This window comes from Bos indicus x Bos taurus, chromosome 12 (genome assembly GCF_003369695.1).
Source record: "Bos indicus x Bos taurus breed Angus x Brahman F1 hybrid chromosome 12, Bos_hybrid_MaternalHap_v2.0, whole genome shotgun sequence".
NCBI classification, from domain to species: domain Eukaryota; kingdom Metazoa; phylum Chordata; class Mammalia; order Artiodactyla; family Bovidae; genus Bos; species Bos indicus x Bos taurus.
The window spans coordinates 69,136,330-69,160,835 of record NC_040087.1 but is presented as its reverse complement, the minus strand read 5'-3'; the positions used below and the strand labels follow the sequence as shown (position 1 = coordinate 69,160,835).

General features: G+C 39.6%; 1 protein-coding gene across 3 annotated transcripts in view; it reads left to right on the top strand.

Moving 5' to 3' along the window:
* The window catches only part of LOC113902481 (multidrug resistance-associated protein 4), a 185,915-nt gene that overhangs the window by 124,065 nt on the left and 37,344 nt on the right, over positions 1 to 24,506 (top strand). For all 3 annotated transcript variants that reach the window (XM_027557813.1, XM_027557812.1, XM_027557811.1), the window contains one exon: positions 7,564 to 7,643. In XM_027557813.1, coding sequence (XP_027413614.1) covers positions 7,564 to 7,643 — 80 coding nt within the window. The remainder of the gene's footprint in view (positions 1 to 7,563; positions 7,644 to 24,506) is intronic.

Sequence of the window (24,506 nt, the reverse complement as noted above, 5' to 3'; positions counted from 1 at the left end):
TATGAGCAGAATTAGAATACATTCTGCTAATAAGTTAAAGTTTCTTATGAAAAACAATGTCACATATATTTGTCTTTGGTCAGTTGTCATAAATTCAATCTGGGGGTTCAGATAATATATATATGTGTGTGTGTGTGTGTGTGTGTATATATATATATATATATATAATCTTTCAAAATAGTTTTTATGAGACTTTACTTCCCCTTCTAAGAATACTATCTAGTACATATTTTGTTATTAAATAAAAATATAATTAATTTTATTCATTCAGTTTCAAAAGATTTTTTAAATTATTTATTATTTATTTTTGTTTGCACTGGGTCTTTGTTGCTGCACATGGGCTTTCTCTAGTTGCGATAAGCAGGCTTGTCATTGAGGTGTCTTCTCTTGTGGAGCACGATCTGAGGGTACACGGCCTCAGTAATTTCGCTGCATGGGCTTTGTTGTTGCATAACATGTGGGTTCTTCCTGGACCTGGGATTGAACCCATATCCCCTGCATTGACAGGCAGATGCTTAACCACCAGGGAAGTCCTGCTTATTTTTAAAGCATGATAAAACATTTAATAAAGCTGCCCTAAGAACCCCTCTCTAAAGAGGCAAGTAGAATTTTACAGCATTATAAAAGCTCTTTTCACCCCACTTTCAAATAATTTTGAAGGGCAGAAATTATGCATTTAATAAATAGCGGCGTTACTGAAACTATGGAATGCTTATAGTGCTAGTGTAGGCAAAACCCCCAGCAAATATGGACCAATGTCCATTTCTTTGATATTTTCTCCATGGGAAGAAAGGAACTTGCAGAAAGGTGATAGAGTCCACTTAAGAAACCCAGGGAAAAGTCAAACTTAAAATGGCTGTCTGAGTTTAATGAGTGGTTGTTTTCTGAAGGGACAAGTAATTTAAAGGAAGCAAATTGATAAGGTAGGTGCAGAAAACGCAAATATTTTTCCTGGACAGTTATGTGTATCCAGGGTTTTTTTTTTTTTTAATGGTGGGCAGTATGATGCCAAGGGAGAAAAAGATCATAGCTTGCTTTTGCTTGCTGGAAGGTAGGGTCTTTTAGTCCTTTCCTTGCTTAGAGTGAACAGACATTTTCAGAATTTGGTCAGCTGTCCAGTTCTTTTCCTTGAAGAAGAAGGGAGTTGCCTCGCCTTGGTACTGAGCACAGAACCCAAGGAAGACTCACAGATGCCTTGCTGCCCAGGAGCAGCCCAACACATCCGGAATCATGCAAATTGAGCTGCCTGCTAAGTGAGGAAGGGAAGAATATCGTGCACAGGCATTTGATGTCTTTTTATGGGAGAACAAAAGAGTTTCGATTCTTTCACTTGGAGTTCAGCCTGGCCATTGTGTGGCAGAGGAGGCTTAATGAATCATTGTTTAACTAAGATCCTGCCAAGTATTTGACCATTAAATAGCCTGCATGTGTATAGAGTTCTTCTCTGACAGACTCTTATTTGACTGTGATTAATTGGCATTGAATTGGTATTTAATTACCTCCCCAGAAATCTAAGAACAGTTTGTGTTCTGATTAAGTTATTTGATGTATAAACCTGCCTGGCGCTGGGAAAGTCGGCTCTGTCCTTGCTGTGTACCTGTTTCAGTGCTGCCGGCCTGACCTCTGGTTGCTCAAAGCCGAGGGGCTGTCTCAAAGTATCAAAACGCGATATGGATTGGGATTTCAGTTTCTCTTTTAATGTGCAAAAGTTTTAGGAGTCAAAATACAGCCTGTAAAGGTTTTCTTTTATGTTGAAGTTCTTTAATATATTCATCGGGCTCTGTTAAACATTTTATGCAAATGTATCAGCTTCCTCACTGCATAATGTATTACTGTGTGCATGCACGTGAGATGTCCAAGGGTAGAGATTCCACCGGCTGGACACAGCAACAATGAAAGGACTCTTTGCGACCCCATGGACTGCAGCCTTCCAGGCTCCTTTGTCCATGGGGGTTCTCCAGGCTAGAATACTGAAATGGGATGCCATGCTGTCCTCCATGGATCGAACCCAGGTCTCCCTTGTTGCAAACAGATTCTTTACCATCTGAGCTACCAGGGAAGCCTGATGAAGAGACACTCGGGGCCAGTTCTGGTTCAGGTGTCACTGTCCTTAGAGAACAGATGATAGCGGAACCAGTGGGAAATGACCATTTTGGGGAATAGAGTTCCAAATATAAGGGGGGCAGGTGGAAGCCAGGTCACGGGAATGAAGAGAGGGATTAAAAAATAGTTATATCCCGGAAACCACCTAGGATGATTTTCTTTTTTAAAAGTCATTACAGGGATTAGCTATCACAGAAGAAGTCAAGATGAATGAGCATGGAGGGAAAGATACTGGTTTTACAAACCAGATGATGTGTGAAGAGGGTGGCAGCTGGACTGGAAGAAGGGTTTGTGAGATATCTGAATAGCCCACAATTTAATGTGAGGAATGTTTGACCAAGAGGGAATGTGTCTCCTATGCTCCCTCCTGCCTCCTTTTCTTTTTTGGCCTCTACACGACTTGCAGGATCTTAGTTCCCTGAGTAAGGATTGAACCTGTGCCCTTGGCTGTGAAAGCCTAGAGTTCTAACCAGTAGACCACCAGAGAATTCCCATCCAAAAGCTTTTTATAACTCATAGTACACAATATAGAATTATAACTCTTTGAGCAGTGTTTCCACTTCTTACAGCTTGTATCTAATTTTTAAAGGAAGGAATACAGTACTGAAAATGATTTTTCCCTTCCCCCTCTTTTTTAAAAAGAAAATTGAAGTGCAATCGATGTACAATGTTGTATTAATTTTAGATGTACAGCAAAGCGATTCAGTTATTCATATATACGTATATCCATAGTTTTCCACATTCTTTCCCATTACAGGTTATTACAGGATATCAAATGTAGCTCCTTCTGCTATACAGTAGTTCTTTATTGTTTATTTTCTATATAGTATGTATCTGTTAACCCCAAACTCCTAGTCTATCCCTTTTCCCCCTTCCCTATGTCTGTGGGGCTACTTCTTTTTTATAAATAAGTTTCTTTGTATAATTTTTATCCCCTTGTTTTTAATGGTGTTCTCCATTTGTGTGTTTCATTTTCCTTCCCAACAAAGGCCCATGCTCTCACACTTAATACAACCCAACCACATTTGTGTAACAACTGTCGGGGGTTCCCAGAAATTAAAATGATGTACTATAGATACACCAAGATCAGATCTGGGTGTTGGTTGATCCCACTCCAGTTCACCTTCTGTCACTTTACATGGGATGGGTTGTGGGAGGAAGCATTGTCTTCAAGTTTAGTCATGTTCTCACACCAAATGTTCTGCTGTCCCATTTCTGAGCACTACAAGCTCTTGTACGCATATTGGAGAGGGAAGGGTTGATTTTGCATTCTGAATGGCAACTTCCTCATACTTGCCTTTGAAGAAGTGGGATGTCCCTGGTCAGATGACTTTATTAACAGATCTTTTAACCTTTGTTTCTGTGGGTGCATGTTTCCCAGGCGAGACTGCTCCGTGTTTTAACTCCCCAGTTCTCATTCTTCGGGAAGTATGAGATGAAAACTGTGCATTTTGTCCTGAAACTTGGTCAAGGTGCAGTGTGCCGGGAAAAAAGACCTTGGAGGCAAAGTGGTGTGTTTCTGTGATTGGAGGAGTCCTGTGATGATGTGTGGTGTCCTGTCCCCTCAGAATTGACATTTCTTAATTGCCTAAGAAGAAATGTGGCCACCCCACTTGCTATGGTTCATAGTTTATGTATGTATGTATGTAAAGGTTGCTCAGTCCTATCCGACTCTGCAACCACATGGACTGTAGCCCGCCAAGCTCCTCTATCCGTTGGTTTTTCCAGGCAAGAATACTAGAGTGGGTTGTCATTTCCTCCCAAGGGGATCTTCCCAACTTAGGGATGAAACCTGGGTCTCCTGCATTGCAGGCAAACTCTTTACCATCTAAGCCACCAGGGAAGCCCGGTTCATGGTTTAAGAATCCCCAGAAATCATGAAAGCTGTAGGCATTTTCCAGTGGGTATGCTCCATTGTTTTTATCAGGCTCACAGTGTTTCAGAGCCATCGTCTTTTTACTGTCTGTTGCTGTGCGCTAGTCTGTCCAGTCCTGACCTTCTATGAGCCGTGAGCCAGACTCCTCACATGACATGTGCACAAGATCCAGGGGTAAAGGAACTAGCCTGATCTAGCTTCCTGACCTCTTTCCCCCCCACCGTGCTTAGGCGATGTAAAAAACTACTCTCTGTAGAAAGACATTTATGGCGACTGCTACAGGTGGTTTCCTGGGGCAATATGCAAGGTGTATCTACTTCTTCAAGGTCAGTGCATGCCATAGTTAACAGTAGGTGATGGGTCTTGCCCTGTGTCACCAGATAGCATGAGGCTTGGAGAGGGTTCTCGAGCCCTGAATTTTCTTAATCAGTTATACTTTTCTTAGACTGTCTGGTTCATTCATTCTTTCACGCGCTTATTCACTTCTTACTCCATTCATTGAATCTTCAGTAACTTGTTCAGTTTAATTTAGAGGTGGAGATATTAACCATTAATTATGGTTAGCCAGGAGAGAATTCCGAGGAACTCGTCTATTTTAATGTTCAAAGCATTCAGCAGCCAGTGGAGCATGTATTAGCCAGTCAGAAGGGGCCGGGCTGACAGAGGCCAGTTTGGCCTTAACACCAGCCCTGCCTGTAATTTTATTGACTCATTCTCTCTCTCTCTTTTTTTTTTTTTTTTAATTTATTTATTTTTAACTGGAGGATAATTGCTTTACAATGTTGTGTTTGTTTCCATTATACATCAACATGAATCAGCCATTCTTATTAGTAGATACCTAATAGAGTTTTTAGATGTGTCTGCTAAAGTAGCTCTATGTCGTAGATGTGATGGCATGAATTTTCTCGGTCTCTGTAACCCTGGATGCAAGTCTTGACCTGTTTTATAGCCGAATGTCAGTGAGTTAATTTCCTCCTGCCTCTAAGCCTAAACTGCCTCTTCTGTAAAATGGGGACAACATTGCTCTCAAGAGTTTTGATGAGATGATTCATCCGTGGTTTCTGGCACTTTTCGGTGCTCATGTGGTGGTGGTGGTGTTCTGTAACCAAGCAGGGGTGACCACAAGGCACGACCTCAAGGAAAAAATGCCGCCCAAGCTGTGGTGTGTACCACAGGCACGGTGATGAGTCTGTGCAGGGTTGGTCTGTGAGAACAGTGGCCGAGACAGAACTGGTCCTCAGCCACCTTCTGGGAGCACTCAGACTGTCACTCCCCTGGGTCACTCGTGTAAGTTGGTCCTCCTTCCTCTCTGCACCCAGCCTTCTCCTCAGGATGTCCTTCTCACAACCATGGCTTTGAAAAGAGAAGTCAGGCTTCTTTCTGACTGAAGGGAATTTTTCAGCTCAGGCCCCCTAAGACTGGACTCGTCCTCCACTCCTGTTCACACTCAGCTCTCTCCTATCTTAGCACTCCTGAGGTCATGCCCTTTCCATCAAAGAGGCAAATATTTGCCCTGCTTTTGCCCTTTCTCACCCCTCAGTCCGCACACATGTCATTCCTCCCACCTGGACAAACTCCTCTCTCCATCAGTCCATCCCCTGCCCTCCTCCCAAGCGCTCAGGCTGTGTTTCCTCCATGAAAAGTTGTTAGCCTAACCCTGCAGTTCACCCGCTCTGGTGTCACCCGCCACACTGTGACTCCATCATCGCTGCTTGTCTTCTGCTTGCTCCCGCTGTCACGCGTCCCTCTAACTGCTGTGTCCCCTCCTGTGTATCCCACGAGCCTGCACAGCATCAGATGACAAAGTGCCTCCACAGACACCAAACAAAAAGCTGGGTCAAGTTTTTAAATCCAAATAGCAAACTCTCTTGTTTCCAGATTCTGCCTACATTAAAAAGCTGTGTTTTTCCAATGAAAAAGTCATAAAATTTAAACTGTATCTTTTAACTTTTTTTTTGATGTGTATATTCCTGAGTTTGGCATTGATACTTTGAGAAGTTTAAAAATAGCTAGGTGGGCCACAAAACAAGTAAGAATGTGTGGGAAAATTGCCCATCTGATGTTAATGGTCCTTAAGCAGAACTGATAGAGAGCCCATCGAAGTGTGGCCTGGGAAACAGCAGGAAGGGCCGCTTGGAGGAAATGCAGACCCTCTAGCTCCCCCAGCACTCCTGAATCAGAGTCTGCATTTTACCAAGTGGGCCCTCCTGCAGCACCTGCTGGGCTTTGCCAGGTCACATGATGTCTCACCTTATTGGTTGGGCACCTGTTAACTCACCCGGCGCTGTGACTTAATTCTTTCAACAGCAGGAGCCCATTTAATCCTGAGACTCACCTTCTATGAAAGCAGGCATTCATAGAGGCTCAGAAAAGTTGTTACTGGGGCATACAAAGGTATCACGAAAAGACAGTTTCTGGGTCTGTGTTTCCTAAGGGTGAGATAGGAAAGTTGAGGCCCAGCCTGTGAAGGTCTGGCCTGGCCAAGTGCAGTAGCCTCCAGCTCCTGGTGTGGGCACACTTGTGCTTCCGGTGAGCCAGGCTCCTTGAGGAGGACAGTGGAGCAGGCTCATCCCGGCAGTGGAACCCCGGCCCCGGCTCATTTATTGTCCAGCTGTGGCTGGTGTGAAGGGCCTCAGGAGAAAGTCACCTGTGACTGAGATCAGGAAGTGTAGGTAGAGGTCCCTCATCTTACCTACAGGCTGGCTTCCTGGAGTCTTTATTACAAAAGAAATTTAGGGGCATAGAGAAACGCACTTCTCGAGCTACTATCCCAGAATAGGGTCTGCGTGTGTGTGTGTGCACGCATGCATACCTCTGTGCATTGTGTGTGAGTGCGCAAGTGCATGTATGTGTGTGCATGCATACCTCTGTGTATTACTTCAATTTCTTTGACTGTAATCATTAAAAAGACCAGAAATCAGTTCTCCTCTTCCAATCCTGCAGCCTTTAGGATATCCTGTTTGGGTGGATTCTGAGAAGGGAAATAGAAGCAATGATAGGAAGTGGTCATTAGGCATCAAGTAATATTTCTGTTTTCTGCCTCTATCCCTCTGATCATCTTGGATGGTGAAACGTGAGCTGTGTGTTTGTCACATCTGGTATACCTCTGAAAGCAACAGCTTATCACCCCAATAGTAAATGCTCAGCTTGAAAGAACCCCAAATTTCCCAAAATGTAAAGTGCTTTTGCACCATCCTGGAGGCTAAAAAGTTGAGGAAAGGTTGTAATTACTTTTTTTAAAAAAACAGTATCACTTAGCAAAATTAATTCTGGTAGCATAGTTAGTGTAACAATTAGGATTATTAGTTTATGTACTTTGTAATTTACCAAGCTAGCATTTGAATCCTTAAATAGTATGAACAGAAAAGGAGGGAATATTCTACAATCCTTCAACTCTTCCTGATATTCTCTTTTGGTAATATCGTATATTTTTTCTTCATCACTGACACTGCCTTATTTCATGTGAATCCCTAATATATTAAATACATATGCATTTAAAATGCTATTTTGATTTGTCCATGAATTGTTTCTGTTAAAGGGCTTGCCTGGGGAAATAAGTAATTTCTTGTGTCCTGTTCTTGCAGGAAGAATTTTAAATCGTTTCTCCAAAGACATTGGGCATATGGATGACTTGCTGCCGCTGACATATCTTGATTTCATCCAGGTAATGTTTAAGAGTCCTGTTAGAGTTCTCCCAGGGAAGAGCAGAGTACCTTTTTCTCAAGGCATTTTCTCAGGGGCTGAGGGTGGGTATTTTAGCCTGATGTGTCCTGTTATCTTAAATAAATGCTATGTTTGTGAGAGAAAGGTGCGGCTGTGACTGGGAGACTAAGTAAGTTAACATGAGTAACACCTGGGACAGGAGTGGCTACACAGTCACGTCAAGGTTGGTCTGCAGCAGCAACATGCAGGGTAAGTGGTTCTCCTTCTGCCTTCCAGGTGTCTGGCGTGGATTCCCTTTACTGTGTGCATTTCATAATATAGAAATAATCATCTCTCACGGAAAGATAGCCTAGATTAACTAAATTATGCATTGTATTACCACAAAGGACAAATATTTACTGCACTTTTTTTTTTAATATAAAGCTAGGTGTGGTTACTTACAAAGAAAAGATTAGTAATAATAAGGTGAAAATAATACTTTAACAAGGACAATAGAGAGCAGTTATGGAAGATACAAAGCCTTTAAAAGCAAGTACCTTTAAGCCAATAATTTGAGTATGGGATCAAAGTCATCTCAGAAAATGTATTTTTTTGTTTGTGTAGGCAGCTTTTCTTTTAACATGTTGATTGCTGTATCTTAAGGTGTCTTTTTTTTTTTTTTTAAATCCTATAATCCCACAGAAATACCTTCTCTCCAGCCTTTGTTTTGTCTGTCAACTTGGAGGTTCTAAAGAATGGTGTTAGGTCATCTCAGTTCTCATCTGCTTATTCAGTACGGTTGCTATTTGGGATTTTTTCCCTGTTGTTTTTTCCCTGTCTGCTTTTCACTTATTCAGGCTATACAGAGACCTTGTCAAGTGTTTATTTTGGATTCATCAAATATATAGCATTTATAAAAAGCTGTATATTTTCTAAAATCCCAGCTGCTACTGCTACTGCTGCTGCTGCTGCTAATAACTCCTGGATTTAAACCCTTCTCACTTTCTCTAAGTGCCAGTTAACATGATCCCATTTAAGGCCAGGAAGGAGAGAATTGTGGTGGTGAGGATGTGCAATTATGGCCTGGTGCTGATGCTCCCAACTCCCCAGTTTTATTTCAGTGTTCAAATGCTCTCTAAATCAAAACTTAGGGTCTCTTCAGGAGCCATTGCTATAAAAGGAGTCCGAAGTACATAATTTAGAAAGCTAGCTATGTCAGGAAAATCAGTACTTGGTCTGAAATTATTCTAGGCATTCCTGTAAGTCACAAACAATGTGTCAGTGAATATCTGGCTGTAAAGGTGTAGCCTATGGGAGAAAGCTGCCACTGTCAACCAATGTGAAATAGGCTGTGATTTAGAGGCAAACTAGTTTTTTCTGCAAAGATGTCTGATTCTGCTCCCCACGCGCCTGCCCCCCGCCCACTGCTTTTGCAGACTTATATGTTTGAGTCCTACCGGGCTACATAAGTTATCCTCAGAAACAATTTTTTACCAAAAGAGTCCTGTGTTGTGAGGGTGATTGTTAATTACTTTGAGAAGATTTTGTGGAAGTTTCTGTGTCTTGGCTACTGCTAGCCGGGCCAAGATTGGGTTTCCAGATCCGATTGGCCCACTCTGTGCTTAGCACATGGTTGATTAGTCCTCATAAAGATAATGCACCACATATATTAGTGTGACCTAGAGAGGAACAGGGATAGATGCCACCTGCTGTCAGCGTCCAACATTCTCAGTGGTGTGAGGAGAAAATTCTAGTCTCACCGTTCTTCTTTTTAACCTGAGAGACAAGGGTCTCAGTTAATCTTGATGGAACACACCATTGTTAAATACCAGTAGTCCCAATTAGCTGATTTCTTGAATCTAACAGCAATGGTAAATCTCTGTATTATTGTCTCTAAGAAAGCAGTGTTTGTATAAAAGATGACTCAGTTATCAATTATGATAAAGATCTGTTGTCACTTGCTTTGTTTGCAGGTGTCTTTAATAAGGCAGCCATAATCCCTTCAGGAAGAAATATTTTCTCCTTTTAAAAATAGTATTAGCTAAATATAAAAGCCCTGATCCCTGCCATTGTTGTTGATTCTTTGAGGGACATTTCCCAACATTCATTGTTTAAATGGTTGTCAGGAGGAATCAAGTGAAACTTAATAAACAATGCAGTAACTGGTTCATCGTACTTTATGTGCCGAAGCCTTTCTGCAGAGGATTTGCATTCGATGAGTGGGCTTTTGACGAGGTATCACTGGGATCATTTTGAAGTATTTGGGCCTGTTGCTGTATTAGCAAGAGAAGATTTTTATTAAAGCCAGAAAAATGAAGTTAACCTGACCTCAATGAAAGGCCAACAACAAAAAAAAATGTAAATTGATTTTTTTTTTTTAAAGTTGGGTAGGACTCTGTAATGATGAAAAGAACTCCGAGGTGTGATCTGGGACTCTTAATGGAATCATGTAAACTTAAAATAAACACTATTATGGTAAGCACATAGAATGAAAACTAATTTTCCAAATCAAATACATTATATTCAATTCATTTTCCCCAATCAACCAAATGTTTAAAACCTGTTAGTTATAACAGCAATCTTCTGGAAATTAATTAGAACCCTATTAGCTCTGCTAGCTGAGCCGAATGAAGAGGGTTACTCGTTACATTTCTAAATAGGCTCCTGAATTAAAGCAAAGGAAGGTCAAAATGACAATCAGCTTGACTCACCTTATGACTTTTCTTAAGTTGATCTACTTTTTTTTTTTTTTTTAAGGAATTGTTTGATTTTTTGAATGGACATTTTATCCACTTTGACTTATCCTCAGTATTGTCTCAGTGACCAGTAACATCCTCTCAAGTGCATGGGAATCTGAAATGGAAGGTCTCTTGTCTGGCCCATCAGCTTGTCTAAAGAGTTTTGTCATCCCCCTTCTTAACTGAGATTGAAAATTTCCTGTCTGCCTTTGATTTTAATGTCCTTAGCAAAACCTGCTGCCGACCTCAGGAGAAGCTGGGTTTTAATACCTCTCATCGGATTCTTAGGGTAAGGATCTTAGTGACTAGCAGCTGCCCCTGTGCTCAGGGAAACTCACACAACGCCAGTCCTCTTAAGCCCATCAGCTGAGTTTAGAAAGGGTTGGGAATTTCCATATCAAGAAGTTAACCTTGGTTTTATCTTGTGCTCCTTCCTGATCTACATGTCATCTCTGAGGCTTGAGCCAGAAAGAACTTGGTAGGATGTATAGCAAGAAATAGAATGCAAATCAAAATTCAAAGCTCAGATATCTTTCCACTTTTGAAATATTCAAACCAACACTGACATGTTTAACATTTGTTTCTTACTGATAAGCATGTGATAATACCTTACAGGAGAATTAAAATCAAATAGATATAGAAATAATGTAATTACACTTATCCATGGGAATTTTTTAATCCAGAGCATGTGTGCTTCATCAGTTTTTCTGTAAGACAATGACAGTTTTGTTGGTCTTGAAAGTAAGAGTTCAGAAAATGGCCCATTGGGTTGTAGTATAATTGAGTCTGCTGCTGGTGAATTGGGGAAAGGAAACAGAGAACAGGATCCTCATCAAGGGTTAGGAAAGGTAATTCTCCAGTGAGGAAGTCAGAAGTCAGATTTTATCATTCATTTCACTATCAAAGGGACTAAGATGAGAAAATGCTATTTAAAGTGTGAACCAGTTTGCTGGGCAGATAGAAACTATTTCCTTAACTTTGTCCCTTGGACTTCAGTTTGAATTTGTGTGAACATTTATGGGTTTTGGTTTATTTTTTGTTTCATTTTTAGTTTTAGTGAGTGATCCATATCCATGCTGATGAGTGACACAGCTCATTTTAAAACGAGTGTGCTTCACAACTGTCTGGCATTCCCATGAGAATTCCAGAGGCCCTGTGGGCTAACGTGTGGGATTTAGGAACCTGAGTTGACACAGGTACAGAACAAGAGTGAATGAACAGAAATTTTTGGCTGCCAAGGCCTTCTGGAAGGGAAGGCCAGAAGTGAGGGAAGTTTTTGGATGTATCATAGGAAATAAATAATTTATACAAAATGACAACAGTCTGTAGGTTACCTCAGGGTTGCCGTGGGCTTATCAGATAAGTTAGCCAGTGGTTGGCAGCACGAATCTGGTTTATCAAGGTGTTGTTGAAACTCATTTGTTTGTTTGCTTTTTCAAAAATCATAACAGCTTTGAGTACTAACAGTATTTTTAAAAAACCAAGTCATTTATGAAGCCACAACTTGGTGTTCTTCCCTCATTAAAACTAAATATCTTACATGTGAGAGATTTCAACATGGAAGGAATTCTTTGAAGAAGGGTTTGACTTTCAGTATATACTGAATTTGAATAAATACAAACAAGCAAAATACTGGTCCATTAAAATTCACATTCTTAGTGTATGACTGATATTTTTAATAGCACAACATAAATACAAGCAACATAAATATAGCCACTCATTTTCTTAACAGTGATTAATTTAATTAATGGTACATACATACATAATATTTACAATGTTTCTTTCGTATTTAATTTTAAATTTTAATTTTATTTAGGATTAAATAATTCTTAGTGATTAATCATTCCAATAATGCTTAATCATTCCAATAATGCTTAATCATTCCAATAATGCTTAATCATTCCAATAATACAGTATATGTATAACATTTGATGGGCAGTTATAGTCTTCAGTTTGCACTGAACAGTATTTGTACTGTTCTGTTTGCAACTAGATATATAATAATGGAAAACATTGAAGTTTTTTTTCATAAAATGAGTTCTTCCTATTTCATATCTCACATCATATCTATATATCTTCCATTTTGGTTTGTTTTCAGCAGTCTTTTATTGGACTTCTATGTCCTAGGGATGTGGGATGGAAAAAGTAAAGCCCTTGTCTTCATTCACTGAATGTGTTCCATGTAGTAGGCACAGGCAGGGCTTGGAATGTGGACGAAGTGAAGTGAAAGTCGCTCAGTCATTTCTGACTGTTTGTAACCCCATGGACTATACAGTCTATGGAATTATCCAGGCCGGAGTACTGGAATGGGTAGCCTCTCCCTTCTCCAGGGGATCTTCCCAACCTTGGGATCAAACCCAGGTCTCCCGCATTGCAGGCGGATTCTTTACCAGCTGAGCCATGGAGGTGAATGAAACTAATTCCCGTCTTCCATGGTGAGACAGTCATCAAGTACATCAAATACAAATACAAACGTATTTGATGTATTACTGTGAGAGTGTACTATTTAGGAGAATGGATAAGGCTTTATTTCCGTGTGAGCCAAATGTGATTTACACACTCAGATCTTCCTTGATGTTTCTGGACCTCCACGTGGAGGTATCCTGTGCTTAACTGGAAGTAACACAGAGAAACCTGGAATGAGCATGGCACCTGCATATCTGTCACTGAGCAGATAGTCACTGAGTCTGTGAAGGAGGACAAGTTTTCCCAGAGAGAGTGAATGATTTTCAGGGCTGAACCTCAGAAGCTTATGGAAGTATTGATGGGGTGGGGATTGGGGTTGTGCTGGGTGATATTTTCCCCTTTCCCTTCAACAAACAAGGGTTAGAGTTGAGTCCTTGAGGTACAAAGCCCTCCCCTCTTGAGTCTTCTCCAGCCCCCCAAGGAGAGGGAGCCCTCCAAGAATTCATCACTTTCAGAAGGAAGTCCTGGAAGGCAAACTAGATGAGGCGGGGGCGGGGAGGGGAGGTGCAGCTGGAGGCAGCTCCTTGTCCTGGGTCAGGAGGTGGGTGGAGCTTCAAGGAGGTACCTTTGATCCCAAATGAGACCCCTGTGGATGGTGGGGTTGGAGGTGTGGCTGGAAGCCAAGTGCCCAATGGGAAGCAGTCTTTTCTTTCAGTCACCAGCTGAGAGTAGGTATGGCAAGGGGTGTTTAGCGGGTTGTTCAGTTTTCTTTTTAAAGGATGTAGTTAGTGCCAAGTGTGTTCAAGCTCATTTTTGATGATTCTGCTCATCCTTGGGTATATTTGGTAAACCTTGAAAGATACTTGATAATTTTCATTTTTATTACTTCTAAAGTGTATATTCTACATACTTTTTCTTGTCCTATTCCTTCTCACTCCCTAAAGAGAATTTATTTACTATTTTGTAGTTATATGAAAGACCTGCTTTGTTTTATTTCTTTGTTTCTTGTGTCTTTGCTTCTTGAACACTGTGTTGAATAGATTACCCTGCCCACAATTCTCTAAGACCAGCAGACACCTTTGTTTTTTTCCTTCAAATGCCCGAATGTTTGCTTATTTAGGAATCAAGTGTACTTTCTTCAGTGAAATACAGACTAATATATCATAGAAAGGTGTTAGAATTTCATAGATGACAGTACTTACTGGAACTGTTAAATTGTGAATTCCAAGTGCAAGAGTTGTTTGTCTGGCAAGTTGGATATTCTGGGTGGTCTTAATAAATAAAGGCTTTGCTTGAATAGAAAATATGTTAATGAGACAGCAGATGTGTGGGAGTGAGGGATGAATTGGAGAAATAAAGGAGAATTCTGTGCTGAGAGTTTCACAATTGTCGTAGATGTTCTCGATGACGCATTACAGATGGGATTTATACAGAGAAACTCTGAACTGATACCTATGCTGCTGCTGCTGCTGCTAAGTCGCTTCAGTCGTGTCCGACTCTGTGCGACCCCATAGATGGAAGCCCACCAGGCTCCCCCGTCCCTGGGAATCTCCAGGAAAGAACACTGGAGTAGGTTTCCATTTCCCTCTCCAATGTGTGAAAGTGAAAAGTGAAAGTGAAGTCACTCAGTCGTGTCCGACTCTTAGCGACCCCATGGACTGCAGCCCACCAGGCTCCTCCGTCCATGGGATTTTCCAGGCAAGAGTACTGGAGTGGCGTGCCATTGCCTTCTCCGAAATTATACCAAAACATTAAGATTCTGAATTACTCTAGCGTTGGCCAGCTATTTAGATTGCAGCAGTTAAGGGAGCATCTTCCGAAACCCTGCCTGGGGAGTTGGGAATGGCTTCCAGAACTTTATTTAGGGATGGATGAGGCACAAAGGGTAGGGAGCCCAGGAGAGTGTAGAATGTTGGTGTGGCTGGCATAGTGTAAATAGTTGGATTGTGAAGTTGGAGATCAGTCATTGGAGGAGACAGAGATGGAGAGGCCCAGTGGGGGTCAGAACATAGGATGACTTGTGTCATCAACACAGGAATTTGGTTTGGAATGTTTGTAGAATGTTGGGGTTTTGACAAGGTAGGGAAGACAGGAAGAGGCACTGGTTTGTCCAAGTTCATCTTTGGAACAGCCAGATCATGATGTCAGGTGTGGCTAATGAAAACCCTCCGTTCTTAATCGGGATTCTACCCTGCAATACAGTCTGTTCCCTCAGGTGATGGCATTGTTATCCTCATATCCTAACAGAGGGGCAGTCACAAGTTTGTACACTGCTAATTTGATTCTTCAGTTGCCTGTCCAGTGAAATTATAGTTACTGACTGTTCATTATAGAGCATGAAAAAATGCAGTTGCCGAAGTCTATTTAGTGTGATTCTGATGATGTGAGAACCCTGAAAATGTTTTTTTTTTTTTTTGCAGAGTTCTTCAGTCTCTAGGACAAACTTGATGTTTTCATGGTCTGAGGGTATATTGAAGCATATACAGATTTTATGTTAACTGGTAATCATTCATGATACCAAGAGCTTTAAGTGCTGGAGTGGGGAACCCTAAGGTCTGCCTTTCCAGTCTTGAATCCTAGGTCTCTCCCTTTGTCCCAAAAAGCTGTACTTTCCTTCTCCATAAAATAGAGATAATATGACCAATATCAGAAAACTTGTTCTGTAGACATAATGGAGTCAATAAAATTCTTGGTGTAACATCTAACTACATGTTAAATGATAAATAATGGCTGCTGCTAAGTTGCTAAATCACTTCAGTCGTGTCCAACTCTGTGCGACCTCAGAGACAGCAGCCCAACCAGGCTTCCTGGTCCCTGGGATTCTCAAGGCAAGAACACTGGAGTGGGTTGCCATTGCCTTCTCCAGTGCGTGAAAGTGAAGTTGCTCAGTCATGTCCAACTCTTAGCGACCCTATGGACTGTAGCCCACCAGGCTCCTCCATCCATGGGATTTTCCAGGTAAGAGTACTGGAGTGGGTTTCCATTGCCTTCTCTGAAATAATGGCTAGTTTTTTTAAATGCCACATATATTTTTTAATTAGGAAAAATAATCCAATAATGCATTATGTTGCACTAAAGTAATTGTCACAGTTTCCAGGCCCATGTGTATCACCACGTGAATGTGTATCACAGTGTTTCTAGGTTTGTAATCCCTGAAGATTTTAATGGATTTTTAAACTTTTTGGCTGCACTCTGAAGCCTATGGGATCTTAATGCCCTGATCAGGAATCAAACCCATACCCCCTGAACTGGAATCGAGGAATCTTAACCACTAGAACACCAAAGTGAAAGGTAGTGTTAATTGCTCAATCGTGTCCAACTCTTTGCGATCCCAAAGATTGTATCATCTCTCAGGTTCCTCTGTCTATGGAATTCTCCAGGCAAGAATACAGGAGTGGATAGCCATTCCCTTCTGCAGGTCGTCTTCTTGACCCAGGGAATGAACCCAGGTCTCTTGCGTGGCAGGCAGATTCTTTACTGTCTGAGCCACTAGGAAAGCCCCACTGGACTACCAGGGAAGGCCCTAATGGACACTTTCTAATGTAGGCTCATTGGGTTGGAGGGCAGTGGAGAATAGAGCTAAGTATTTCCATAGAATTTCTGAATCTTCAGGATCTCAGGTAACATGTAACAAGGAATCTCAATTATTCCTGAACTCTTTCCATTAAAGACCTGGGTTCGATCCCTGGGTTGGGAAGATCCCCTGGAGAAGGGAAAGGCTACCCACTCCAGTATTCTGGCCTGGAGAATTCCATGGACTGTATAGTCTATGGGGTCGCAAAGAGTCGGACACTACTGAGCGACTTTCACACACACTCACTTCCATTAAAAGGATGGAACACACACATACTTTCAAGAAGTCCTCCAATAGCAAAATATGTGGAAATGAGCAGTAAGAACTTATGCATATTAATAAAGTTTGAATTTATCCAGACTAAAAAATTGGGAGACTGCTCTGAGCATGCAAACTTGCATGCTACAAAATGCTGTAATTTATTGAGGAAAGCTGGATTGCCAAACCTGTCCTCCTCACACTCCTTATTCTCTCCCCGCCGCTCCCCGCCCTGCCTAGAAAACACCATAACAACAGCTCGGCTGGGCTCAAATAACTGACTCTTCAGGTCCTTTCATGGACACAAAGGGCTTATCCTGAGGCCTCTTGAGCCACCAATGCTGGCCATGGTGAGACCACCAGGGACCTTGTCATTCCCTCAGCACACACACAAGGCACTGACTGCAGTTTTATGAAGTGAAAATGCCCCCAAAAAGAAAAAGTGAAGGAGGTGTCCTCAGTCATTTCTTTCCAGAGAGGGGAGCGCAGAGGAACAGGCTATTGCATCTGGATATTGAGAACAAAGCCTGAGACTCAGCATAATAGGCTGGGTCACTTGCTTTTATAAAAGCAAAGAGTGGAACTGCCTTTACTTGTCTCGGTACCACTGACCCTTGCATTTCATTGTGTAGAGATGTCAGGGAAAGTGTGTAGAAAGCATTCCAGCCTCTTTCACTGAACAATGACTTTGTCATTTTGAGCTTTTCTGTGGTGTGTTGACCCCTTCCCCCAACCCCTCCCTCAAATCCTGGTTGGACAAAAGAGATTGTTAGTTAGGCAGCCTTGCCCTGTTTGAAAGATCTCTGTTTTACGGACTCTTTAAAAGTAAACTAATTCATTTGAACTGAGTCACAGCATTTTCACGCTTTTAAAATCAACAAAAGCGTTTTAGTTAGGAATTTGCAGGGATCGAATATTCCCTGGAAATGCTAGTCCCAGAGATTTATGCACACTGCAGAGTTAAAGTGGGTTTCCTTGTTAATAGAAGGGAGAATCAATGATATTGGTTACTGGAAATATTTACAAACACTTGACCCTTGGGTTTCTGATATCAAGGTAATATACTTCACATAAGCCCACTCATATGCTCTGTTTACCTTTCTTTTTAACGAAAGATGAGATGGTTGGGTTTTTTCCCAGCATAATAGCACACTAGAAATCAGCCCCGTCAGCGTCAGCCTGGTGACAGTTAATCAGCGGGGACCTTCTCAGGCTGGCAACCAAGTGTTGCTTTTTGTATGTGCCAGCACGTGTGCTCCAGTGATAATGTTTATAGTTTAACAAGAAGCTATTTAAGACCTAAGGAAAAAAATAAGGACCCCATTTTTATCAAACCTCCTGGTGGTGTTTAGAGCATAAAATTTTACATTGTAGCATCATTGGATGACGTCCATTCGAAAACTACAGCTGTCATTCACAATACTTTTCCTTCCTTGCCATCTTTATATTTAGAAATGATCAAACATCAAATAACTTACTCATGTTGAGGGCCATGTGCTGTTTGTTTTTTTTTTTTAATTATTTTTGTTTGAAGTGGTTCTTCATTGCTATGCATGGGCTTTCTTTAGGCGCGTCGAGCAGAGTCTGCTCTTTAGTTGGGGTGCGCAGGTTTATCATGCTGTAGAGCACTCGGGCTTCAGTAGTTGTGGCACTTGGACTTAGTTGCTCCTTAGCATGTGGTATCTTCCCCGACCAGGGATTGAACCTCTGCATTGGCAGGCTGATTCTTATCCACTACACCAGGGAAGTCCTCCATATTCTATTCTTGGGCACATTTCTTCAATTCTGTCTACCAATGAGTTTTCTTAACAAAATGAAGAGCGTGTGTGCTGAAGAACTTCCTTGATTTTTGTTAAAACCCTGTACTTAGCATTTTACGTGTGGATATATTGCTTCAGTCTATTGTGGAACATCATTTATTGTAATGTATTTATCTTGTGGTGGTTCTCCCCTTGTGAGTTTCAGGATGCATTTGTGTCTTGCAACTCTTGCTTTGGGTCTGTTGATTTAGTCTTCCTTTGATTAGCACACAAACCCAGATTCAGAGTATTCTCCTCACCTCAGAAAATCTCTCCTGGCCCTCTGGAGTAAATGTCCACAGACCAATGGTTGTGATAGATTGCTGTCAGCGTGTGTCAGTTTTCCTGCTTTTGTGCTCCTAAAATAAATGGAGTCAACACAGTACAGGTTTTTCTGCGCTGCCTTCTTTTGCTTAACATGTTTTCAAGATTTTCAAGACCTACCCGTGTTGTGGCATGTTTCAGTGGTTCTTTTCTTTCTTACTCCTTTCTGAGTCATTCTATTGTATGAAGATGCCACAATTTATGTATCCATTCTCTAGTTGATGGACATTTGTGTTGTTTGTAGCTTTTAGCAGGGAAACTTCTCTAAGAAGTGTTTATATGGCCATAGGTTATCATTCCTCTCCATCGAATGCGTATGTACGGGTGGAATTGCTCAGTCATAAGGTAAGCATTTGTTAACTTAAAATTACCATAAAAGTTTTCAAGATTGTTGCACCATCTTACACACCCGCCAGCAATATATGGGAGTTCTGGTTGTTCCACACCTTTGCAATTTTTGCAACACATATTATCAGGCTTTGTGTCTAGTCTTTTTGTGGATGACTACTCTCATTGTGGTATCAATTTGCATTTTCCTGATGATTAATGATAGAGTTCTTTTTCATGCATGCTTACTGGTCATTTTTTTCTCCAGTTATGCTAGCCACATTTATTTACAACACCATTATGGATTGAATTGGCACCTGATTCAAAATCATTTGACTCTATGTAGTCAAGTCTGAGTTTGTATACTTTATTTATTTGGCATATTTTATTTTGTTCCACTGATTTGTTTATCCTTCTACTGATACCGCGGTCTTAGTTATCGTATGTATAATGGTTTAATTCCTCTAATTCATTACGTCTTCAAGATTATTTTGATCATTCTAGATCACTTACGTTTCTGTATAAATTTTAGAAACCTTTTAATTTGTTTTCAAAGAAAGCCTTCTGGAATTTTGATTAATATTTCCTTTTATCTATAGATCAGTTTGAGGAGTGTCTGAGGTCAGTTATATATTTGACTTACTGAGGTTATCTTTAATTTTAGAAGTGTTTTTTAGTCTTTATAAAAGTCTTATAATGCTTTGATTGACTTCATTCCTGAATATTTGATGTCTTTCAATTGTATTTATGGAATTGTTTTTAAGATCCACTTAAATTGTCTAAAGATCCACTTTCTTGTTGCTAATATATAGAAATATAATGATTTGTTTGTGAATCTACTTTCCATTTCTTGGACTTGATTTTTCTTTTTTAATTATATAGAATTTTCTATATCCACAATCATGTCAGTTTTCCTTCTTCACTTACAATATTTATTAGTTTTATTTCCTTGTTGTGGCAGAGGTTTGAGTAAAATGTTGAAAAGAGTGATAAATTCTTGTACTATTAAGGCAAAACTGTTTCAATATTTTTCCATCAAGAATGATGTTAACTACAGTTTTTTAGGTAGACTGAATATTTCCGTTAATTTCTAAATTCCAGAGAATTTTACTGTTTTTAAAAATCAAGACTAGGTCTTGAAATTTGGCCAATATTTTTTCTACATTTGTTGAGATAATCATATGATTATTCACCATTAGTCTTTAAGTGTGATGAATTATACCAAGTGATATTTGCAGGTTAAATTAACCTTATATTGCTTAAATAAACTACAGCTGATCATAATGTGTAACGTATTTTTTTCTGTACATATCACTGTATGCAATTTGTTAGTATTTTGTCAAGTATATTTTCATTTCTTCATGAATTATATTGGTTTATACTTTTCTTGGAATGTTTTGCCAGTTTTTGGCATCAAAGGTATGCAGACCTCATAAAAATACATGAGAAATGTATCTTTTTGTTAATGTATTTTCTTTTTTTCATTTTTTGCCTTACCTCAAGCTTGTGGGAATCTCAGTTCCCTGACCCGGGATTGAACCCCAGGCCATGGCAGTGAAAGCTTGGAATCCTAACCACCAAGCTACCAGGGTCAGTTTATGTGTCGGTTTGGCCAGGCAGCATTCCACAGTTACTCAGTAAAAAAGTAGTCAAGCTGTTACTGTGTAGATATTTTGTAAAAATGATTAAAGTGCATAATCAGTTCACTTAAGTAAGGAATCCTATCTTAGATAGTCTTGGTGGGCCTAATTCAGTCTGTTGAAAGGGCTTAAGAGCTAAGGCTTCTGTGAATAGAAAGAAATTCTGCCTATGTGAATAGTATTGGCTCCTGCCCAAAAGTTCCAGCCTATCGCTTGTAACAGCCAGCCCTGTGGGTTTCTGACTTACCTAGCCAAGTTTGATTGTGAAATATTACTTTTTTGTGTTGTTAGATTCAGTTTATTGGTGTGTCCCTTAGTGTTAAGACAGTTTGGATTATGATTTTTGTTTCTTTTAATGTCTTTGGTTTTTATATTATGATAATGTTGGACTCAAATTCCCTGGATGAATTTGGTAAAACTTTCTTCACAAGCTACTCGTGAAGCTCTCTGGGCCTATCGTCTTTTTGTGTGTGGAGCGGGGGAAATACACAGCATCTAAGCACAGCCTTAGTTGCGGCCTTCAAATTTTAATATCTGTAGATTTTTATTTTCTTTTATGTCAGAATACTTTAATTTTATTTCAATTTTGAATTAGATGATACTTCCAATGTGTTACTGAACTTCCAAGTATTTGATGATACAGTAGTTACCTTTTTGTTACTGATTTCTTATTAAATACACTTAGGTCAGAATATATTCTGTACTCTTTCTGTCCATTAAAGTTTGTTGATAACTTGCTTTATAGAATAGGATATATAATTGAAAAGAACATCTAATGACTACCTTATCGTGTATTTCTTGATTAGGTCATGTTTGTTAATGATGTTTTAAAAAGATTTTATATCTCCATTGATTTTTTTTTTTTTAACTTGTTTATCCTATTAGTTTTTGAGGTAGGTAAGTTTAAATCTCCTATGGGTATGGCATTGTGTATTTCTACTAAGCTTTGTCAGATTTTGCCTTACACACTATTTAGCTATGTTATTAGGTGCATATAAATTCGGGTTTAGAAAAAAATCTATTGGATAAAATTGGCCCTTTATAATTTTTTAAAATTTATTTATATTTTAATTGAAGGAGAATTGCTTTACAAAATTTTGTTGTTTTGACCCTTTATTCTTATGAAATGTGTTCCTTTATTTCTAGCAGTCCATCCTAACTTCAAGTTAGATACTCCAGCTTTCTTTTATTTAATTTTTTTATGAGGTACCTTGTTCAACATTTTATTTCCACTTTTATGTGGATTATTTTTAAGGTGTGCCTTTTAATTTTTTAGTTATCTTATTTATTTTAAATAAATTTATTTATTTTTTAATTGAAGGATAATTGCTTTACAGAATTTTGTTTTCTGTCAAACCTCACATGAATCAGCCATAGATATACATGTATCCCTTCCCTTTTGAACCTTCCTCCCCTCTCCTGCCCCATCCCACCCCTCGAGGTTGATACAGAGTCCCTGTTTGAGTTCCCTGAGACACAGCAAATTCCTGTTGTCTGTCTGTTTTACATATGGTAATGTAAGTTTCCATGTTACTTTCTCCATACATCTCACCCTCTCCTTCCCTCTCCCCATGTCCATAAGTCTGTTCTCCATGTCTGTTTCTCCACTGCTACCCTGCAAAAAATTCTTCAGTACCATTTTTCTAGATTCCATATATATATGTTTGTATATGATATTTATCTTTCTCTTTATGACTTACTTCACTCAGTATAATAGGCTCTAGGTTTTTCCACCTCATTAGAACTGACTCAGATTTTTGAATTATTTCATTTTTAGCTGTGCTGAGTCTTCATTGCTGTGCTGTCTTTTGTCTGGTTGCAATGAGCAGGGGCTACTCTGTTAATTGCCGTGCACAGGCTTCCTGTTGTCGTGGTTTTTCTTTTTGTGGAGCTCAGGCTTCAGGGCATATGGGCATGTAGTTGTGTTAAGGTGGCCCTTTTTAAAATAGCAAATAGATGGACTCTGTGTCTTGAATTTCATAATGAGCTCAGACCCTGAGAAAGGTTAGACAGGAAGTATTGATCATTGAGATTTGCTGAACACAAAGGAAGGGAAAAGTGCACTATGTTTTCCTAATGGTTTCTGTTGTGTTGGGTCAGGAACTGTAAACCAAATCTCACCATTTACTCTTTAGTGGAGCAAAGTGTGACTCAGGATTAAGGGCTAACTGAAGAATTACACAGGTTTCGCAGCCAGGGTGGATGCCTCAGAAAAGATCTGAGGCAGTCAAATTAGGGATGAAAGGGATGGGTAATGAATCCTAAGGACAGCACACGTTTAGAAAACTTAATTCATACTAGAATGTGTATGGATCTCATCATACAGATAAGACACACTAACTTCCCATCATTTTCTGATTTAACAGAATTAATTGGGTTAGGTGAGGTGAAGAGAAACAGGTGATAAACGAAGGGTCTGGAACCAAACCAGAGCTGGTCTCTAAACTCCCGTGAGCATTCAAGATACCATCTTTGCTTAACACCTGCAGACTCAATAATATTAACTCTAGGTCAGTATTAGATTTAGGACCTTACACCGAAGAGCTTTCCTTGTTTTTCTCTTTACTAATATTTATCCTGTGTTTGAAGGTTACTGAATATTGATTCATAGAAATTACATTTTATTTCTTAATACTTGGAGAGTTTTGTGTAACCTGTTCAAGATTTTAAAACAAGTACCTTGTATTATCCTAGCAGTACAATTGATGAGATAGTCATTTCATTGAAAGGTAATTTTTTTTATCTCACATGTTTCCAGAATAAATAGAATCACTCCTACACCCACATCAGCAGACACCTTACTGATCAAAACTCGGCAGCATTTGTTTCTTTCCCTAAATCAGAAGAAACTTGTGCCAAGAGATGAATCTTGTTTATGGCATTTAAGTCATATCTTCCATATAAATCAGTAGAAGTTTAAGGCAGTCAGGATGATTTGTACTTATTACAACTTCGAACAAAATTCTTAAAGAGTCTGACAGGAAAATTCAAAGGTTTGAGAGTCTTCTGAGGTGTTAGCAGTCTTAATGTCCCTGATTTTATTTTTTAATACTGTACACAGATAATAAAAGTAATGTCTACTTATTACGTGACTTTATGATTAAATACATATTTCACATTGTGCCTAATATGAGCATGAGCGAGAGAGAGTTCAAATAAGCATGGAGTGAGCCAAAAGTATGGATTGCATATTTATTTGCATAAAATAAGAAGAATACATTTTTACTGCTGTTTATAGAAAACATGTTCTTTGGCACAAGCTTCACAAAGACTAGCAGGAATAGAATCCTGTGGAATTAAGTTGAAAGTAAAATGTGGGTAGATACCTAGGAATTCCTACAGGACTGTAAGCAATTTGGAATTTAAATACTAAACAGGCAAACAGGCCCTCATATTTAAAACTGTGTTTGTGAAAGGAATACGTTAAATCTGCAATATTAGAATATAGTGTTAATTGTAGACTTAGAGAATTCCTGGGGAAACTTTAACCCAAATGTATATATTGAACTTATAAAACTTAGTCTCATTTTGTGTTCTTGGGGTTTATGTATTTATGACAATTAAATTGGGTTGTTTTTTAATTTTTTTTTTACGCTTATGAAACTTTTCTTATTTAAACAGTATTTATTAAAATATGTAAGTGTCTATTAAACAGTGTTTATTAAAATGTGTAGCATTCAATTTTTTAAGACCTTTTCCTGATCTGTCTGCTTTTTGAGGTGAGCAGGCTCTTATGCCCTAATTAAGTAGTAAACACGGAATGGTCCCTGCATGGAAGAGACCCGTGTAACCCTAAGAAAGTCAACAGAAATAGAAAAT